At 46.3% G+C, this 22,095-nt stretch overlaps 1 protein-coding gene and 1 long non-coding RNA gene across 2 annotated transcripts in view; one reads left to right on the top strand and one right to left on the bottom strand.

The window, feature by feature from the left end:
• The first annotated feature begins 10,585 nt into the window (after positions 1-10,585).
• LOC111858569 (insulin-induced gene 1 protein) lies at positions 10,586-17,247 on the top strand. Its single transcript, XM_023840453.2, has 6 exons — positions 10,586-10,790; positions 10,898-11,211; positions 11,856-11,980; positions 12,400-12,566; positions 13,148-13,247; positions 15,691-17,247. The coding sequence occupies exons 2-6, from the start codon at positions 10,920-10,922 to the stop codon at positions 15,718-15,720; spliced, it is 714 nt and encodes a 237-aa protein (XP_023696221.1). The 5' UTR covers positions 10,586-10,790; positions 10,898-10,919; the 3' UTR covers positions 15,721-17,247.
• Positions 17,248-17,284: 37 nt separating this feature from the next.
• Positions 17,285-22,095, bottom strand: part of LOC111858556 (uncharacterized) — a 62,378-nt gene continuing 57,567 nt past the window's right edge. The window contains exon 4 of the long non-coding RNA XR_002841608.2: positions 17,285-17,526. This is a non-coding gene — a long non-coding RNA (uncharacterized lncRNA). The remainder of the gene's footprint in view (positions 17,527-22,095) is intronic.

Raw genomic sequence — 22,095 nt, 5'->3', positions numbered from 1 at the left:
TATGTCTCCACGATGTAACACAGTCCAGACTCTGGCACGGCTAAAAATAACGGCTTTCCCATCTGGGCAAAGCTTTCAGTTTATAGTGTGCAACATATTGATGTGTACATTATTGCGCATTTTGTCGCAGCAGAAATTAAAGCGACATTCCAAACTTAGGCCTGTGTTATGATATTTACTTCCCTAATGGTATAGCAGTTGACTGATATATACTACATCGAAGGATTGTTTTATTATTACTTTTATCTAAAGGATGTTTTCATGCGCATCCATTTTTAGTGCTTGACGATAATTTTCAGCTATCCCCCGCCCCCCGGCTCCATCTGAAACCAGAACCATCAACCGTTTGGTCAAAGTCCAGTTCTTCAGTCATCTTCAATCAGTCATTAAACAGAGCATCTTCCCTCAGCTGGGACATGAGATGTTCTCCTGTAGCATTCATTGCACTCCTTTTTTAAACCCATAATTAGGACGTGCCACGCCATTTTCCGCTTTCGTTCCACATGTGTGTAATTCACATCATCCCGGCTGACGGCTCCGGACCCCCCCCCCTCCCCCATCCCACCACCACAAACACGCACGCTCACAAACACTCGCACATCTCAGTTCCAGCAATCACTTAATTGCCCTAATTATTTAATTAATTTGAAAAATGTCAACACGTCTAAAAGGCTTACAGTGAGGATTTCATGTAACCGTCGCTTAAATCAAAAGCATCAACAGTAAAAGACCTTGACAAACTCTGAAATGTATCCAATTAGGATTGTAATTAGATCATATAATTCAAAGTCTATAACCAGTATGATAGGGGAACCCTGTGAACCTGAAGAATGAGATTCTGACATCTGTAATGAGGCATTATGATTAAGACGCACTCGCCATTTTTTCTGCCCGTCATTAAAGTATAATCTGTCCATTACCAGCGTTATTACTGATGGAAGCAAGTAAATATGTCAGAAACCATTTTGCGAGACCCAGAGGCGTGATATGAATATTTCTTTTTCCCTTTCTTGATGCTTGATATGAAAAGGAAATCCCTTTCCACACTCTTGCCGATTTCCACCCAAGGCATGGTCCAACATGCTTTCACTCTCAGTCACATGACTGGCATGAATCACATTGGAGTATATGCTTGCCTAAGCAGATATATATCTATCCATCCTTCCGTGTTGGAGCAATTTAACCTAGGCAGGTGCGTGGTAGGTGAGGGTTGGCCGTATAGGAAGGCGTAAAGAAAAGGATGCCCTTCGTGGAATGCCAGTCCATATACACTTAGTGCCTATTTTATTAGGTATACTTGCTTGCTAATGCTGATGCACACGGTCTGCTCCAACAAACAGCCAAACTTTGGGCTGCAGCTGAATGCATTCAGCAGGCAAATTAAAAGAGGTTCACTTCCTGTTTGGCTGCGCATTCGATTGGCTGAGATGTGTGAGCTGAGAGGTTTCAAATATGATTTAATTGTCGGTGGCCGGCCTGGCGGTTCTGGCATCTCAAAAACAGCCACCCTCCTGGGACTGTCATCCACTGCAGTGTGCAGTGTTTACAAAGGATAGTGCAGTGAACAAAGGGATTGTCATCCACGGCAGTGTGCAGTGTTTACAATGGATAGTGCAGTGAACAAAATATCCCGTCAGCGGCTGGGTGTGGCCAAAAAGGCGAGAGGACAGAAGAGAAAGAGACGGACTCATTTAGACCAAAAACAGCAACAGCGTGCAGGAAGGCATCTCTCGACGCGCAACAAAACATGGTTCTGGAGGCAAAGGTGGGTCTTACCCAGTACTAACTAGGGTTACCTAACAAAATTCTCGGGTAGTTAATCTTGCCAGGGTGGATGGGGTACGCAGAGAACAGCAGGCATGGTATATTTTGAGCGGGTTTGTGTTTCCATCGGCAACATTATGCAATGACTGATAAGCAGAAGGCAGCAGTGTTAGCACAGATAGGAGAGAGTGCACCCAAGGTCACCCCGGACAGGGAATGTGGCCTGACTAGTGTTAAGCTAGCCAGGGGTTTCCACGGTCAGGAGATATATCACAGCATTACCGCGTCATTAGGCAAACACTCCAATCGTTTGCATTTGGGTCGTTTGTGCAGAGAACAAAGTGAACTCATTTCCCATCAAACCATTTCCAAACGATAGTTCAAAAGGACCAGAATTCACATTTCAGCTGGTACACCGGTACAAAAGCACACAGTCTTGTTTTGGCAACAACTACAGTTCTATGGTAACAGGAATACAGCCAGGCATGTAAATTATTGCCTTGGATAAGCACTTATTCTGAGAATACATATTTGGATAAGACCTGCTTCCTGAATCCGCGGTATAATCGCATTCTGTTCACAGACCAATCCAAATCCAGAGAAAATTAACATATCCAGTGATTTTTTTTTTGCCAAGTTAAATTTCCTTGCTTTTCATTTTAAAGGTGCGACTGCAATTTCCTGTCTGTCCTCTCCAGCGTATTTTTGGCTATTTACTCTTGTGTCAGTCTGGAGAATATCTCTCCATCACCTTTCAGCCTATCCAAGCCAGTGGAGAACCATACAGATGTTTTGAAATAAACCATTCAATTGCGACGCCCCAGCGAGTTATCTGTCCACGACTGCCAATCTGTTTCTTTTCCAGCGTTTCCAGGAAATACTCAGCTATTATGTGGAAAATATGCACTTCGCGTTTTGAAAACACATTACTGGGGCTGTTAAATTAGACCTTGAATGGGTATGAAAATAAACCATATCAGTGGAGTGCATTTTCTGTAAATCGGCAGAGATGTGGATTCTAATCGCATCCTTTGCGCTATTCTGAAAGACCAAGGAAGACTTGGCCTTAAATAATATGGATGCACCTATACATGATTCTGTTGGGAATCCAGCTCGTAACAGATGTGGGGAGGGAACAGTCATGCAGCTGGACATGTAAGACATGGAAGACCAAAGGAAAATGTAAGTTACATGTTTCTATCTGTCGTTAGCTTGCATGCTAAGAACTGTAATGAAAACCTTTAACCATAGCAGTTACCATCACCGACAACCTCATTTGTCAACCCAAAGAAGGTTCAGCAGTGATGCCACCCACCCCCCCCCCAGATGTCTGAGGGAGCTCCGAATACTGCTGGCTGTGCCACCGAATATCTACAGATACCCTATGGAGTCCATTCTCCCCAGATGCCTAACATCATGGTATGGCATCTGCTTAACATGGGACCGCGGGGCGCTCTAAGGGGTGGTGACAACTGCTCAGAGTTTTACAGGAACACACCTCATAATGGCGTGGGACATGTACACCACATGGTGCCTCAGGATGGCACAGCGCATGAAGAAAAAAAAATTATAAAATAAATATACCAGTCACCCTACAGAGCTTTCCTCCCTGCTGGTGGATGGTGATAAGCACTCAGGTTTAGACTCTCCTTGCCCTCATGCAATTAGGGTACTCAACAAATGCCCACTATACACACCAAATGCACCAAGAGTCACTTAATTCCCCACAACCAGTACATCTCCTGGACATGTATATGCTATGACTTGGTTTGTTTATGGTGCCGTCGTTAACGTTGGCTGGACTTTGTGCCCGTGATCAGAAGATTAAGCTCAAATCCCAGCATCGGCTGAGTGATTTCGACTTTGGGTCCCTGGAGCGAAGCCCCTAACCCCTAAATGATCTGGCCTGACTCTGCTTTCTAAAACCATCTAATACATACATCTAATACATTTTTTTGCCTTGCATTTATCGGGGACTGTGGTCTGCAGGTAAGTTACAGTTTCGCCGCACTGTAAGCACCTTAAATGATATATCTGAGGATTTAAAGCTAACCAGGGAAGATCCTATATTCATCTCCCCATCTCACAGAGCAGAGATGGAGGGAGGTTGATGTCGCCCCCCACCCCCCATGAACCCTCGTCTGATGACCCTCTGGAGAAGCTTTAAAAATGTGTTTTATATACATATATATTAACTCGGTAGATGGAAAATGCATTACGACTTATGGCTGTACCTCCAGTGGAGACCTTTCAATGCGGTGGGGCTCAGTCCCCCCTCACCACTCTGTAATCATCAATCCCTTTAAGGAAATGCCCCCGGTCTTCCTTTACACGCCCCTTTAAATGTTTCCTCCATGCTTTCACATTATAAACCAAATATGATGACCACATGGAAGGCTGAGATAGTTAAAAAAAAATTATTAAACTTCAAAATGTCCCGAAGCCCTGGTTTCCATAAGCCTCAAAGGTGGGAATTGGTCATAACAAGATGCATTTCTCCAGGGGATGCCATACTGCAGCCCCCTCTAACTAAAACTAATTGAATGTGTAAGGAGACCCGGTCACAAATTCGGAGGTCATCGTTTCAAGAAGTTCTTCTGAGAAGGAAAGGAGACCATCTGCGATACATATCTGAGAGTGTATTTTACACACATAATTCGCAGGCCAGCAAAAGCGACTATTTCTGCGACACTGGCTTGAAATCGATTTGCAGATCCCACGCCCTCGGACGGATTAGCACATTACAGCGCACGACTTCATTTGCAGTGGCAGCAGATTCGGGGCTTTCAGCGTGATAAGTTCATTTGCGTCGCGGCGCATGTATACGGGGAAATTACAGGCGGGCTAAACGCGGATCCGCGCCGTGCTTGATCTGCTATTCATTTGAAGTGGAGCTCGGCGGGATCCGCACGCCGACTGCCAGGCACCGTTCGTTACCACTCGGTTGCATTTTCACGGTAATTAGCGGCGCGTCTCAGACGCGCGTAGCCGTCAGTCGCGCTCAGTACCTTGGCAGACGGGATCGGAGGGGGGGGGGACTGGTGGTGATGGCACATGTACATGAACATGCATTTGGTGTCGCTCTAACTGAAACGTTCGCCTCTGCATGGGTCCGGCTCAACTACCGAACGTGTTATGTATCTTGAATATCTACCAGCCAAAAGTTTGGGGCACACCAAGCCTCCTACAAAGGAGATGTATAATGTCGCGTCACGTGACCTGGCCACCTCACCTAATTACAGTACAAATGATTTTGTAGGAGTTTGACCAGAGAGTGGGGGAAAGACAGCTAATGAGTGCTCAGCATATACAGCTCTGGAAAGCATTAAGAGACCACAGCAAAAATCTTAGTTTCACTCGTTTCTCAATTTATGCTTCAGTGTAAAATATCGTAGCGGCTGGAGGACTATAGGGCAGTCCTCCCAGCCTTTTCAGCCAATCTCTGGGGATGTTAGAAATAGCGGGAATGGCGGTACCTGTGGAGCAGTCAAAAGGAGAAGTGGCGGGCTCCGCACAACCCCATATATACTGGGGAAAATCAATTGTGTCGCCCTCTAGCTTCTGATTATATTGTGCTCCACTTCTATTTTTGGCGTGGGCTCCAGCCGTACAGGGTCCATTAAAATGCTCATTCTTCGGTGACACGCCTGTTGCATGGTCATTACAATATATATTTTTTGTAAACCCCAGCCTGGCTTTTCCCTGCTTCTCATTAATGAAGGGCTTCTTCCTTGCTTTATGGGACTTCAGTCCTGCTTCTAGGAGCCTGATACAAACTGTCCTAGCAGTGCACTTCACACCTGCACTTAATGCTTCCCAATGTTTTTGAAGGTCACTCTATTGTATCCTGCGATTCATGAGAAACTGTCAGATAAGTTAATCAGTCATCTCTGGCATTAGAAAGTCACTTCCGCCCATTACCTGGCTGGTTTTTGGTCATTCCCAGTGTCTCCTGCTTCACCTTATTCTTCTTACTGTTGTCTTAGAAACTTTGAGCCTGGAAGCAACCTGCTGCTCAGTGTAGCCTTCTGCCAGCAGGACCAGGGTTAAACCAGGATTTAAAATGCATTTTTTTATAACATAGAGTGGTCCCTTAATTTTTTCCAGAGCTGTATGTGGGACCTCCTTCAGGACAGCTGGAAAAGGATCCACCTCATGAAACTGGCATAGAGGAGAAAGTACTAGTCGCTAGCTAGTCCCTGGAGAAATTGGGGCTAAGGACCTTGCTGATGGTCCGAGTGGTGGCACCACTCTGCTGACCACGATATTTGAACATGTGACCTTCTGTGTTCCAATCCATAAGGCTGCCAAATCTTTACAAATACTTTTTTGGTCAGTGTGTGTTTCCATACATATTATTTTATAGACTTAATGTATTTATAATTATTGTAACATGTAGAGAATAGTTCAAGTAACCCTCTCTATGGGTAGGTGTGTCCAAGTTTTGATTGGTACTGTATCTAAAGGGATTTTAATGACTAAATAGTCATATGAAATTAAGATGGATATGAATGAAAGTTCCAGCTGTGGAAAACCACTTTCCTAATTTTACTGCAAATAAGTTTAATTAATAAGCTATCAATTGTTTGATTGGATTGGTGTTTTTTATCTGATTAGACTTATCCAATACCATTGCATGCCTATCAATTACATCAGATCAGATAATTCCTTGATTAGGTTAGCAGTGTCCACACCTGTTTCTGAGCAGGTTTGTCATTAAATACAGCTGTAACTCCCAGTAAAGGGATGATGTGAGTGTGGTTCTTGGTGGTGTGCTGCTAGTTAGAGATTTCGCTTTAGAATATGAGTGAGAGTATGATGTGTGTTTGGTCCCAGGCTTCACAGAAAGCACGGCTGTAATGGGATTTTCAAATATTATACATGTCCACATAAGCTGATTAGAAAAGGAGGGAACTGACATTGGCAGGGTCCTGTATCTGCTGACCTGAATGTAGGGTTGATATTGGAAGGTGGCCAAGCAAAGTGTTATATCAGGAAAGCCTGGGCGGATTTAGCACTGAGGCTAACAGCTGGACATTACCCAGGGTAGTGGCTAAACAGGGCCGAAACTGACCTGCTATTGTGAAGGTAGAAATGCTAGAGATGTGATGTGCTGTGAGAATGATTAGGGGTGGGGGGCAATGGCAGCAGGGGAAGGGACGTGGAATCCGTGTCACTGGTTTGAGAAGAGTGGGGGACAGACAGAGGAAAGGGGGGCGGTGAGGATAGGAACAAGATGTCTGGTTTGTGAGAGTGCAGTTTCAGGTGACGTGGAGCCATAGCGTTAGATGAACAAACAGGGGCACCGAAACTGCCCTAAGGGGCTTGGATGTGACCTTCTGGGTAATAGGTGTCTCAGGGATGATCCTTCTACAGTCCTGCCAATGACAGCAGTGACTGAAAAGTGTTTGAGGGTTGGAAGTTCTTTATGGTGCTTTTGAGTGTTTCAGTGAAAGCCCATGACCCATTTGTTTTCAAATGCTGGGCAAGCATTGACAGGGGACGGTGCATTGACAGGGGACGGTGCATTGACAGGGGACGGTGCATTGACAGGGGACAGTGCATTGACAGGGGACGGTGCATTGACAGGGGACGGTGCATTGACAGGGGACAGTGCCAGAAAGCAGTCACTCGGGAATGAGATGCCCCATATAAACCAAACTTAAGTTTAGCTGTGTTGTCCATAATGCTATGTGCAGTGTTGGGGAAGTTATTCACAAAAGTAATCCATTACAGATTGAGGTGGAAAGTACAAATCCAGACCAAGTTTTTGTTTCAACCAACCATTTGAGTATACAGTCACAGAGTACTCCACTGGTTGGTTGAAACAAAACCTAGGTCTGGATTTGTACTTTCCGGACCTGAACTTTCCACCTCCATCTGTAATGGATTAGTTTTGTGAGTAACTTCCCCCACATTGGTTATGTGAGAGGATGAGCAAATATCCTTCTGGAAGATAAAAGTCTCAAACAAAAGCTTATGTTAAGTGCATAGAGAACCCCTACAGGCATTTCAAAATGATGGCGACGGGGTGAGGGTGCTGCAAACACTTTTGTTAAAGCAATTTTTTTGTATATGCAGTGTGTCTGTATAAAATGCTGCACCTGTCACCCATATGATAAAAGTAAACGTCACACTCCTCTAATGGCTGTGCTAATTAATTTGGTTTTGCAGCCTCTGTCTCCCTGTGCCTCTGCCACAGATATAGTTCTTAAATTAAATTTCAAATATTTTTTGGGGCACAGTGTTAGAAACACTGTTTTCAAAGCTTAAAAGCATTATTATGGGAATGAAGCAACAGTTGAATTTTCATGAACAATAAAACTTCCATTTGGTTCAGTTTGTGGTTAATCTGCATAATTGGGGACCAAAACATAGCCAGAGAATTTCTGGTGGAAACAATGAGTTGTGGGAGAAAGGAAAGCGGATGAAAAGTTTGAGATCCGTTTGAAATGGTCATATTGTATCTGAAAGCATATCCACCAGAAGGCCTGAATTTGAAGGCTTTCTGAATGGCTGTCAACTGCCACATTTTAAGCAGATAAACAGCTGATAATCAATATCACATGTATTTCAAAACATTAAAAAAAATGTAACTAATGACAATTAAATCGTTAGGTTAGGCAGTTGATTCAATTAAACAATGAATGGAAGACAGTAGCCTTTCAAAACTCTCAAAGAGGTGGCAGTAAAGCACCGTGTGCCTCACCTGAATTTCTGCAAAAGCATGAATGGCTGGGTGATTTCCTTTTAAATATAAACGGACAATGTGTGTAAAACTCCATCCAATTAGGGCGGTTTACAGAATCACGTGACACAAAGATGCCATGGGATTCTATTTATGGGCTTTACAAAACCTGAGGATGAGGAATGGGAAAAAAGAACTGATGTTTCAGTTTCGACATAGATCTTCAAATAGATCAGGACGGCCAACAATTAGGTCATGTGTGTTGGTCCAAAGAGGCAAAACAGAATTATGTTTTATATGACTGGAAATTACAAGCACTGAATAGTCCAGTGGTTTGTTACCTGACAGGCAACACACAGCATGGAACTTGTAAGTGGGGCAGTTTTTAGGAGGACAATGAGTGATCTGCTGTGCGTCTCCTTCCTGTGATGGGTGTGTTGTGCTGGTGTTGAAAAAGTGTCCCGGTAAACGGTCAAACGACGGCCTTGTTTGTGGACAGATGGTGAGATGTTTTTTGTTGGAATACAGATGTGTGATGATTCCACGGCATAGGTATTTGACTTTCCCGAAGAAGCTTAGTTTGCTTGTTATGTAATCCACCAATGCCGTTAAACTGGACCAAGGACATAGCATGTTTACAGGCGCATTGCACCATATGGAGTTGTGAAATACGTTCTGAAGAACATGGCAAAAAGGTTACGATCGGATCGCTGCCCCGTCTTTCAAATATTTTACAAGAATCCACTGAACGTTGCCAACTAGACCACTGGGTGTGTTAGGGGTGGTCAGTATCTTATTTGTAGTTGGTTGGGTTAAAAGTCGTCTGACATGAGTGGCTCTACCAAGGCTATAGATGTATGAGGGTGTATGAGGAGACTGCCTTGATATATGACGTCCTACATGAGCCAGCTAATCCTTTCAACATCTCTGAGGAGCTGAATGTCTAATAATCTGACCAATGTCTTTGAAAATATAAAAAATAATATAAATCTGCCAAGTTTATACTGGAGAAATCTCACAAGGTACCCCATGGCCTTTCTACCTAATGCTCTGGTTACTATGCAGGTGGTATGGTCCATTTGTTTTTCTTGGGGTTAACCATTATGCTAGCATAACCATAACTGCAACATGCTGTGACGAGTGAACTGGGATTGAGCTATGATTTGCATTAGATATATAACATCTAAAGTCATGTCCAAACCCATGAAGTTCTGTACACCGAGTCTGACAGCTACAGGGACTTTGCTGTTTTTCTGGCAGAATCAATATATTTTTTTACTAGTTTACTCTACTATTTACTTTGGATGATTGAGTACGTGGCTGTGGTCAGGACAGTGATGTAACGTCTTGACATGACTGATAGCAGCTCTGTTTTGTGCGCAGAGCATTTTGCTTTGATGAAAGCGTCTTTGAGAGAGATCTCTCTTCTAATATCCGGCTGGTATATGACCACCGTGCTGTCCAGTCAATAGGCGTGGCCTTTGTCGCAGACAATTAAAACAATTAAATACCGGGAGGGAAGCAACTATTGTATTCCTGGGTAAATAAACTGGGTGATTCCAGTAATAATCCAGCAGTGAGTAAATAGTAAGCGTTACATAAAGAAACTTTGCGTGCTTCATTTTATACACCTGTGGCAATGATACTGAATGAAACACCTAAGTTCAATGATTATGAGGTGCGTCCCAGTACTTTTGTCTATACATTGTATGCGGGATTGCTGTTATTTGAGCTTTGACCCCACAGGTGAATGCCCCGTTAAACTGTTACAACCCTAACATATAGTACATAAAACTGTAAACGAAAAAATATTAATAAGCAAGAACACTACCCAAATAGTAATAATTATGTGGGAGTCTATAATAAGAAACAGTCAAATCTAAATAATAATAATAATAATAATAATAATAATAATAATAATAATAATAATAATAATGACACACCCGCTTTAAAGTTCTTTCTGACTTAAGCCTCAGTGTGTGTTTTTGACCCCTACGTTTAAAACGCCACATTCTCGTTTACATGACGTCACCAGTGACCGGACACCGACTCCGCTCCGGCTTCGGGGGGCCGCTGGCACCCGGGGAGGGAGGTGGTGTGTGGTGGCGTCATGTGGGCCGGCGCGCCGCCATTGGCCGCCGCCTCTCACCAGACCGAGCGCTGGCGGCCGAGGACGCCGCCCGTGCTGCGGTAGGAAGCCGCGGCTGCCGTCCCCCAGCCGCCCCGCCTCTCCCTCCTCAAAAAGAGGATGTGACCCGGGGACGTGACAGCGTCGGGGCTGCTGCTTCAGCTCAGCTCATTACCGGGGTGCGAGTCAAAGTTTATACCGAGAGACGAGGTAAGCGGACCGGCTACAGCCTGCCGCGGCAACAGGTACCTAAAGCGCGCCGCCCGGCCCGGTTCGGCTCCGGCTTTAACTTCGCTTCGCTTTGTTTTGCTCACTAGCCTTTCCGGCGTTTAGTGCCAAATGCCGAGCCTGGTCGGAGGCTGGCGAAGCTGCCCCTGTTCCGCGGCTGTCAAGCCTGAGAGCGTGTGCAGAGCGGCCGGGATGGCAGTCGCTGTCCCTGGGGTCCTGGGTCAGCTGCGGGCGGCCGGCCTCGTCAGGCGGGGACTCGTCCTCTTCGCTGTCGGCGTCGTCCTGGCGCTGGTGCTCAACCTGCTACAGATCCAGCGGAACGTCGCGCTCTTCCCGGAGGAGGTGGTCGCCACCATCTTCTCCTCTGCCTGGTGGATCCCGCCGTGCTGCGGGACGGCAGCTGGTAAGGGGGCTGAAAACCGGACACTTTTGGCTGGAATAGCGGAACGGCTTATCGGTACATGGGAGAGTCTTAAAACTTCTGTTAAAACCAAAGCCCATTTCCTAACTTGGTTTGTGTGAATGAGTCGCAATGTTCTGTGAAACTTTATTCAGATGTAATTTTATTTATTGTGCGATTTTTACACTTGCTCATCTATTCAGTATTGCTTTCATTATTAAGCCAATTCGCGGAACTAGCGATTGGCTGTTGTGGTTGTATCAGCGTGATTCTAATACGCTGCCTTGGAAACAGTCAGTCACGGGTGGGGGGGGGGGTCATGTGTGCTGCGTCCTCTTTACCCATTGGCTGGTAACATAACTGGTGAGCGGCCGAAGCCGCGTCTGATTGGCTGCCATCTAGAACATGCCACTTGTATAAAAACAGAAACACGGAAGTTGTCCGAGTTAAATAAACAAACGCTCCCCCATAATCTATATATATCCGTAAACTGAAAGTGATATGGTTGTAAGAATTAGTCATTGTTAATGTTAGATTGTACTGATTTTAATGGTTAATATCTATTTAGCATTCATGTCTGTGCAGAGGAAGCATAAAAACATGTATTTGTACGTGTATCTCACAAGCTTGTGACTTGTGTTTTGCAGCCATCGTGGGCTTGTTGTACCCGTGCATCGACAGTCACCTCGGGGAGCCGCACAAATTCAAAAGAGAGTGGGCCAGCGTCATGCGCTGCATTGCCGTGTTCGTGGGCATCAACCATGCAAGTGCTGTATCCTTCTCTGTTATGGGCTTCCAGCTTGACAGTCCGACGTCTGGATCCCTTGATGGGGAATGCTGTTGGACATGTGTAGGCTTTCTTTAGGAATAGCAATATAATTGGGAAGAAGGAGGGGGAAAATTCGTTAGACTGTTGGCCTCTAGACATATTTTAATAAATAAACTTCAGAATTCAGATTTAACTGTGATGCACTTGGCATACCATCCAGGGTTTCTTGTGCAGGCTCACTACAACTCTGTACTGGATAAGCAGTAATGGTTGGATGGATGTCAGAATTAGTTTTTAAACTATCCACTAATGTTCCTAACAGTGATGCTTATGGTAACAGAAAAATACCTTCACGCTTGTTTTTGTATCATTTTATTATAATACTCCAGAGCTACTTTTTTTCCTTAACCATGGGAGGGCAGAAACTTGACTTTGCCAACAATGTGCAGCTATCCCTGACCCTGGCCACCCTCTCTCTGGGCCTGTGGTGGACCTTCGACAGGTCCCGGAGCGGCTTCGGCCTCGGAGTCACTGTCGCCCTCCTCGCCACACTCATCGCGCAGCTCCTGGTCTACAACGGCGTCTATCAGTGAGTCCGCGGCTAAATCAATCAATCTTAGGGAACAGAAAAAGGGGGTAATGATTCACAGTCCCTTCCATGTAACGCGTACAGAAGAATCATCGCAGTAAAGAGTCATGCATGGATGCAGTCTCAGGATGGGATTTCATCAAAGTAATAGGGGGGAGTTAGGAGAACGAAAATAAATGTTATTATTTTGTATCGGGTCCCACGCACCTATGCCCTGCCAATTACTGGTTTCTGTAACTCAGAGTGGTGGGGCGTCTTCAGAAATGTGCAGTGGCGATTGGGAGAGGCGGACTTTTCGGAAGGGACCGGCTCGGAGGCGGCATTCAAAAGGCTTTTTTTTTCTCGCCGAGCCGCATCCCTCCGAAGAGGCCTGATTATTTTGTTTTTCGCCATGAAAGTTTAATGCCCCGCTCCTCTCGAGGCTGCTTGCAGGGAAGCTGTTTAAGTTGTCATGAATTTCAAAGAAGTGCCTCTGACACGTGTTGGTTTTATTTTTGTTGAGTTCCTTCCTTCGTGGTGCCATCTTATTTAATCAAACCTCTGCCCCCCCCCCCCCCCCCCACCCACTTATTCTTTCCAAGGTACACTTCCCCAGACTTTCTTTACATCCGCTCCTGGTTGCCATGTATATTCTTCTCGGGCGGAGTCACCGTCGGGAATATTGGACGGCAGCTGGCGATGGTAAGGCCCTTGTCTCTCAGTTTGCTCTCCTATGCTGCCGGATTTCTGCATTAGAACAGAGCAAATGACGTCCAGTATGGTCTGTTTAGAGGTATTAATTTGCTCAAACATTTTAGTTGTTCCATTTTTCTAAGATGCACTTTTTTTGGTCACCCTTTACCAAATGGAAAATCCCAGAAACTTTCCAGGCATTTCCAGTGCTATTGTTTTTCGATAAGCAGTGCTGATCCTTGATAATCAGCTCCTGTGCAGTGATTTTAATTTGTAACCCACTCGGTCTGGGTGTGAAGTAAATAGTTTAGCTCGCCTGTTAGTCGGTGGTGCCAGACAGAGTCTGAGCTCTCTCCGTCCAGACACTGCTGTCGTCATTGGCCAAAGCTAAGGGTCATGTGCTCGGATGAAACGGCCTGTTTAATGACCTGTGTGCTGAAAATGCGGTGCAAGGGGGTGAAGTACTTGTGACGCCACCAATTGATGGTCCGGCAGGAAACGTATGACAGGGCGACGCCTCGCATCGTTGCTCCTAAATCTTATAATTAGGGCCCTATACTCCAACAGCTCCAAGTACATGATAATGGAACAAACTTTAAACTTAATATGATGAGGTGGAAATTCTGCCCAGCTTCTAATACTGTTGTATGTCTGTTTTATTTTGTTATTGGCCTCTGACAGCGTCATTGATCACTGATCAGTGTGAACAGCAGTTTTAACCCTAAACTGTCTGCTGTCTGTAGGCAGAAGACCTCTCCGCCATGTCGCTGAACGCTTGGGTTAATTATTTAAGCTGCAATAACATTACATAACCACCCCACCCCCCGCCAAGGGGTCCAGTCCAGCCTGCTGTCCGGAAAGTGCTATGCTTGACTGGTGCAGATGCCGTCTTGCCTTTCACAGAAGCCTCGGCTCGGTCTGACCGACTCGCCATCTTCCTGATACGGCCGTGATGGTTCTGGGATGAATTTGTCCCACCTGCAGGGGCAGGTTTGCTATGTCTAGGGCTGCACTCAAAGTCATTTCTCCTGCCCCACCCCCCTAGTTTATGACTGCTTGCGGCCAGCAGGGGGGGCCAAACCTCAGGGGCCCAGTTCAAATGCGTGGTTTGATTGGTAAGCGCTGGCAGTGCCCACTAGGCAGGGACCATAAAACTCCCATCTGCTACCCGCCAGCGTGCACTTGTTTACGCACACAGCTCTCTAAGTTGCCTGAGAATGCAGAGCCATCCTGTTAAACCCTTAGTAAAGAGGCAAATTTTATTTTATTTTCTATTTTAATTCGTCTTCGGCCTTTTTGTCTTTCTCTTTTGCCATCCTTAAGCCATCTGGTTCATGGAGAATAGGCTGGCCTGCGCAGTAGGTTTGGGACCCTCATCACTTCTCAGGTTGAAATCCAGTGGGGGGGAAAAGGCTGATCTTGCGAAAGCAGTGAAATGCGGATTTTTGACGTGGGTCTGTGTTTCTCCTCTCGTGGATTTTAAGGGCAGGTGGGAGGGGGAGCAGAGGCCTCCCTACGGGCCGAAGAAGCGCTTTTTGGGCCGAGAGTGCAGAAATGCTAAGTGGACCGTCAGAATCGCACATAATCCCGTCGTGTGAGAAAGCCCTTGCTTTCGTTAAAGGGCCCTTGATTATCCGATGTCAAACGGGTTGCCGCAGCAACCTTCCTGTATCTGCGTTTTTTTTTGTATCGGCGCAATAAAAGAGCTTTTGGGGGGGTGGTAGGAAATTTGTGCATTCAGAAACCTGGTGCATTCTGGGATGGTGAACCAGCACAACAACGCGAACACAAAATTGAGCCGGTCAGGTGTCTTACTGGTTTGAAAGGGGTTTCATTGATTTTGCTGGGTCACAGATTTGATTTTTTCTTCTTTTTTTAAGGCTTTTCTCGGGGTGGTGGGGTCCCAGGCTTTGTGTGGGTGGACGAGCGGTTTCCCCGGCATGTGTTCTGTGTTCGAGGGGCTAGAGCGGGGGCGGCAACACCCCAAACACGCCGGCCTTAAGAGGCAGGTGTAGAGTCGCTGCTGACATCAGCTCATCTCTATTTATAGGCACTGCGGCCTTCGCTGTTAAGCGGCCTGAGGTGTCGTAGTGCGCAGGCCTGCCCTGCACCATATTCGCTTTTAGCCTGACTGCATGTCTTAAATCCACCCTGTGAGGGTGCTGTGTAATTAATGCTTTTCGCGCAGTTCTGGGTGGGCCGGTCTGTTGACGGGTCGGGTAGGTGGGTGGTTTTTCAGCTACGCACCAGTAGGTTGTTGGTTTATGTCCTGAAACAGAGCTCCGTGGGTGGATGATGAATATCATGTGAGGAGCTTCATAAGTAAACTGCAATAATAATAATAATAATAATGGTAATGATGATGATAATAATAATAATAATAATATCACCAGCTTCAACACTTTGAGATACGAGATGGTATTTCTAAAGCTCCCCCTCCCCCTTCCCCCAGGGCGGAGCAGAGAAGCCTCATAATGACTAGAGAGGAAGAGGAGGAGGATGCAATGCCAATGTCACGTGGATGAAGAGCACCCTGGGATTCCCCCCATGCCCCAGGTGCACGACTCTGGGGACGCCAGCGTGACCTTCGTCGTCAGTCTCCTGCGGAAGCTCTGGGCCTGTGGAGTTTCCATGCAGCGTGCCAGTCGTTAAGGGGTGGGCCTTGTCTGTGCTGGTGGCCAAATGAACCCCCCCCCCAAATCTAAGCCTTCACCCTGGCTTTTATTAGACCATGGTGTGCTTGACAAATTTCTCTGAGTGGAAAGTTCGGTTTTACCGTGTGAGGAATGTTTTTTTTTTTTGTGAGAAAAGGTGTTTAAGACACAGGTGCTAAAAGGTATGCTTTTGCTTTATGGTATTTTATTCTTATCTCATGAGTAAGGAAACTTTGAAAGGGAAATGCCTGATTCCTGTGCAAAAAATGTTGCTGACGTCCCTGTTTCTGTTGGGGAATTTTACCAACTGACTTTATTTTAGTATCTTTAGCTTTGATCCAAATATCGTAGGTGCAAGAACAGTTTCCCAGACCCTTACCAGCAGGAGTGTAAACCAAGGTGTTGCCAGGATCACGTATATTAACTACTAGTCAGAATTCAGCTGACCCTGCAGATTGTCTGCACGTGAATGGGGTATCTCGATGGATAAAATCAGATGCTTTTAAAGAAAAAAATCAGCGTTTCTTGGTGTGAGGTTTTCGGTCTTAATGTGTCCTCAGCACTGAGCTTTACCGTATTACCCAGTGTGTGACACTGGTGATTCATTTCTGGGCGTTTTTCTTTGCGGAGCCTAAGAAAACCTGCAGTCTGTGATTGCCTCTGTAATATTATACCAACTGAAGTGCTTTTGTCACTATTGAAGTTTTTAGTCGTATCATTTGTAAATAATTTTAATTTCTTCACTTTAATTGCCATGCTTGTTACAAAGTTGGAGTAAGATCGTTGACATGCAATCAGTTATATGCCTGAGCCTTGTGTCTTATATTTATTATTATTGGTATTTCTGCTGTTACTCAAGAAAGGAATTTACTGAATCGTATGCAGTATAGATGCAAACCAAGCAATAACAATACCTGTTCTGTGTGTCCGGAAACTTCTGTGCTATCAGAACCACTTCCCGCTGCTGGTGGACAAGCCCCCTCACTGTGGTAATGCCCACTTTCACCCTGGGGGAATGCCCCCTGCCATGTTCAGTTTTGGCGTTTCTCCGAAGCAGGGAGTTGGGGGTGTTGGTTTCTGGGTTTTGAATCGGAGGTGTAGTGCAGCCGACAGGACGCAAGAGCGATCTGATGGCTGTCCTGTTTGCTTCTCCACTGTTCGAAGCTCGCGTCACCTGTATGCCGTGGCGGGAACGAAGACAGCTTCACTGTGTGACTGAAGCTGAAGCAATGATTGTCTCTGTTGCTTTTTTTTATTTTTTAAATTAGTATCAAAGTGAGTGTGCATCTGGCTGCCTCTCACTTTATACTGCCTTCTGAATGACTGACGCAGAAAGAATAAAAGCAGAAAACTCACCCTTTTCGGTTGTTTTTGTTTTTTATTGGTGTGGGAAACACGTCTTACAACTTAAAACGTGAGGGAAGGATTGGAAAGTGAGGTAAACTTGTAAGAGGAGCATGTAGAACTGGCTGACAGTTTTGAAAAAATTAAAATGGCCAGAGATGACCATGTGGACACCCCCCCCCCCACACACACACACACACACACACACATTCTGGAAACTGACATCTTGCCCTCGTTTGGGGGTCCAGCCCCTGAGGTTGTACACGGTCCTCAGGGATCAGAGGTGAATTCTGGGAAGGAAAAAAAAAAAAAAGAAAGAACTAGTTACACGATGATTGTGTGCTAACATGCATAGCGTTTATATATTTATGTGCCCCTGTATTCTGAAATCCTACCACGGAAAGTATTTTATTCTGTCAAAATATGTGCATTGTTACACAACAGATAATCAATAATTTACATCAACAAAATATCGCCAAATGTTAAAGTTTACTCCATCATTCTGAGGATAATATGAGCGATTTTAACCGCAGATGGATGGATGGTTTGATGGATGGATGGATAGATGGATGGTGGCTATACTATTGATCCCAGGGGGAAATCCGGTTGTATAAGTAGTAGCCACAGTTCTGTCCGGGTTACTGTTTTCTTTTTTTTTAAGCTTTTCCAGCTCGCCAGTTAGGAAGAGGCACATCTGTCCCCAGGCCCCTGGCACGTCTGCACTCCCTGGCCAATCGGGGGCGGCCGTGGCAGCGGGCTGAGCCTCTCCCGCCGGATCAGGGCCTCGCTGTACCTAGCGGGGGACTGACAGCTAACCTTTGGGCGCTGAGAGGGCCGGGCACTCTGCCAATTTGGGCCGGGCCTCGGCAGTGTGTGGAGGGGGCCCAGTGCCAACAGGCAGCTGTACAGAGGACGCCCCCCTCGCCCCCCCCCACCCTGCATATGAGCAGGATAATTGGCCCAGACAGCCACCCCCCCCCCCCAAAAAAAAAACCCTCTCGTTTTCCACACCAACAGACCAGCTCCTTCCCCAAGATGGCCTTCCTGCCGTTTTCCGAGACGAAAAAGAAATACATGTATACAATTTCTGAGGACTGAGGAGGTCTATCTTTTAATGGGGGGGGGGGGGAGCTGAGGTCCATTTTGGGAGCCCTCTTGACCAGGCACCCACAATTCTGGCACAGGTGCCTCACCTACCTGGTGCCCAGAAATAAATTTCAGTCCGCGGCTGGCCACCCTACCAATATTTTGCCAGCTGGGGCGGTTTCCCCTTGACTGATTTTGCAGATCGGGGGGTACCCTCAGTAGATTTTGCTGAAGATATTTTGGGAGTGCAGGTAAAATGGTGTAATTTTACCACATAGCTGTGTACATCAGATTTTAGGGGGTGGGGGGTTTGGATCCGTAATTTTACAACGCGGCTATGTGCCTGCTTGGAATCAAATCAAATGACTTTGCCCTACAAACCCAATTGTTAAACACCCCTCCCCATATTTTTAGGAACGTTCTGCCCGGACAGCCATAAGCCCCGCCTCCCAACGCCTATCTACCCACCCGCCGCTCCCAAGGATGCAGCCGTAACATTAACGTGATGCAGCTGTCGCATCGGGTGCCTTCTGAAAGCCCACACGTCGTCATCCGATCAGGAATATTCATGGGTGGGGAGGTGGTGGCAGTCGGGGGTTGGGGAGGGGGGGGGGGGCGGTTTGTAAGCTAAGACCAGCTGAAAGCAGCGATGAAAGAGGTATTTCAGAGCCTGGGAGGGGCCAGAATGCACCATGACCCCCGCCCCCCCCCCCTTACCATATGGGCTTGACCTAAAACCCAGAGAGGGAACGCAATCCCACCCCCAGTGGAAAAAGGTTAGCGACACCCCCGCTCCAGCTGTACTCCCCTTCCTGGGTCCTGCCACCTGTCATTTTTAATAAAACAAATGAGCACAGCAACAGGATCGCAATCAAGATTTTATTATTGCAATAATTCTTTAGCTCCACCATTCACCGGGTCTGAAAAATGCTGTTTCATTTCCGTATTTTACATGCCATGCTTACTCCCATTGGACGCCCACCTGGCGCCTATCGCTTCCGATGCCCCGGCGAGACCTTCCTCATTGTTCTGTTTGAGGGGGGGGTGCTGAATACCCCCCCCCCCCCCCCCCCCCAGCTGCGACACTTCTGAAAACCATCACAGGAACTTTTGATCTCCGCTGGCAGTCACTATCCTAGCTGATAACTACCCGCCCGGCCAGGGGAACAATAAGGCTGCAGAGTGTCACTGCCCCCCCCCCAGCCCTCGGCCCCTCCCTGCCCCGCATGGCGCGCCCCTGCACGTCTGGCTGCCTCGCTAATGCACCTCCTGCATCTCAGCCCTGATGATGTGGCGCAGCAGGAGCAAAGCCTTATGGGTAAAGCAGTCCACAGAGCCTGGCAGTGCCCTTTCAAGCCATGACAGAAAATGTAATTACTGTTCCTCCTTTATTTTCCACGAAGCACAGTATAAATACTGATTCCGGCACCCGGCTACGGCCCCCCGCCCATCCTGGGTGGCTGCAGTGATGGGAGCGATGGGAGACCCCTCCCCCCTTACACACACCCCATCATTTGATCCCTTAAAATGAACCGCATCTATATTAATAGCGTGATTTGAGGGTATGAAGACATTTTTGTGGTGGACTCCGTCGGGGAAAGGCAGGTAGGGAGAGATCATGGGTCAGATCCACGGCCGTCCCGGGGTCCTCATGGCGGCCCATGTGTCTGATTGATGTCGTCCGTGGCCTGTTTCACGGGGGGCTGTGTCCACTATGTTCTCGTAGATACCTCCATCACCCCCCACCACCCCGAGAAAAGCCTGCTGATATGACCGATCGAACTCATTGCATTTAATTGCCTTAATAAATAAGAACAGAAAAATTCAAAGCAAATAATGCTTTGCCCATTCTGAAGGCAAATGCCAATCCTAAACCTACTTTTGCAAATGTTTTCCATTTTCCTCATCCTGAAAACACACAGATACGGCGTAGGGGGGAGTCACACCCAAGGGTGCGTACATAATATTGCGTAAGAAGCGTGAGATGCGTAATATGCGTAAATTACCCACACGTGTTTCTGTAGCTTGTCAGCTGCCGCCTTCATAAACGGGGTAAAAAAAAAAAAAGCCCCGTATTTCTGCATGCAAGAGGGGCAACCATCCTGAGTGATCGGCGTAGCGGGGGGCCTGCTTAATCAGCACAGAAATTAGATGACGGTGGGAGGGATGAGATAACGAATGGTAGCAGCCCGGGGAGGGAGGGGGAATTAGCTTGGCTGATGTCCCAAAAAAAAAAGACAAAAAAAAAAAACGCTTTTTTTTCTGGGCGGCCCAATTCAGATTCCTTCAAGCTGACCGGCGATAGTAAACGTGTATCTGATTAAATTAGGCAAAGGTCATTTGGAAGTTTAGTGGTTAAGGACGCATACCCAAAACTCCTGAGGAGCCTCCTGTTTTACTAGTTATTACTGTTTTTCACTTAAGGTGACTCACCCCGGAAGAATAAACAGTCAATAGGGAATAAGTGTACTTACTAAATGCAAAGCCTTTTTCAACGACGGACGCTATAACAATGTACTAATTCTTATGTAAAGTGCTAGAGAATAAAGCCCACTATGGGAATCGTCTGCCTCATCTTCTACAATTTTACTCCCGTTATTGTTACTATGAACCTCCTGGTCAGATTTAAACAGGACTTCAGCCCATTTTCGGATATAGAGGGCTGGGTGGACGGACTCCAGAAGCGCACAGCACGCTGTTCACAGCGTGCCCACGAATCCTGCCACCAGGTGGCGGTATTTATCCTTTCTGCTTCGTCCGAGCTTTGGTGGGGCGGCCCAGCTCACACACAATGGACGACATGATTGACGTGGACCCCTGCAGGACCATCATCCTCTTCTTTGGCACCCCTCGTAATACTCAAACCACCTACAGGATGTCCATTCAAGGAAACCCTGTTTGTGCAGCTGCACCATTTAGACGACGCCACTCATGGTTTCGATTGACTAAAAAAAATATGCCGAATACTTCTTTATTTTTTATTTATTCTCCTGTTTCTCATGCATATTTATTCATTATTATATCTCAGATTCCTCTATGATTAAACGTAATTTATCACTTATGCCAGGGAGCTGTGCTCATGCTCTATTGTATAAGAAACTTAACTTGCAAGCGAAGTATCGCTGGTTTAAATTATAGGGTGAAATTATAGAGTTAAATTCTAGGCTTTTTAAGCAATTAGGAACATGACTTCTATATCGACTATAGTAACTATAGGCCTTTAGCATAAAATAATGTTAAATCGAGCTGCTTTTCGAAAAAGGTAAGCAAGGATATTGGGGCTTATCTAGGGAATTGCCACTGTCTTATGACGTTGCAGTATTTCAGTTTCTACTCCATATTTTGGTCAATTATGAAACGCCAGATATTTTAGAAGGCAATAAAGTTTTATGTTAAAGTCACTGACAATACCCGAGCCGCCACCTGCTAAACCTGATAGTCGTTAAGCAGTCATGCAATTTAACTGGCGAAATGAGCAGACAAAACGGTCAGCGTCAATAACATCACACGATCATACTTTCATAATATCGCGTCACCCCCAACACCACCCCCCCCACTCCCCACCACCACCAGAAAGAGAAATTCAAACCACGTTGTCCAGAGACGTTACGCAAAATTAGACCCATACATCCATAAAATCCCCACTTAAATTCATTCTGCTCGCATTATGAGGGAATTTTGGATGAAAACCACGAGTCCGTTCCTGCCCTTAGCTCCTGTTCCGGCCCGCGCCCTTTAGACACCATTCCTGAATAACGTATTCTCACCTTCGC

This window comes from Paramormyrops kingsleyae, chromosome 4 (assembly GCF_048594095.1).
Source record: "Paramormyrops kingsleyae isolate MSU_618 chromosome 4, PKINGS_0.4, whole genome shotgun sequence".
Taxonomy (NCBI): domain Eukaryota; kingdom Metazoa; phylum Chordata; class Actinopteri; order Osteoglossiformes; family Mormyridae; genus Paramormyrops; species Paramormyrops kingsleyae.
This window is presented reverse-complemented; position numbering and strand designations above follow the sequence as displayed.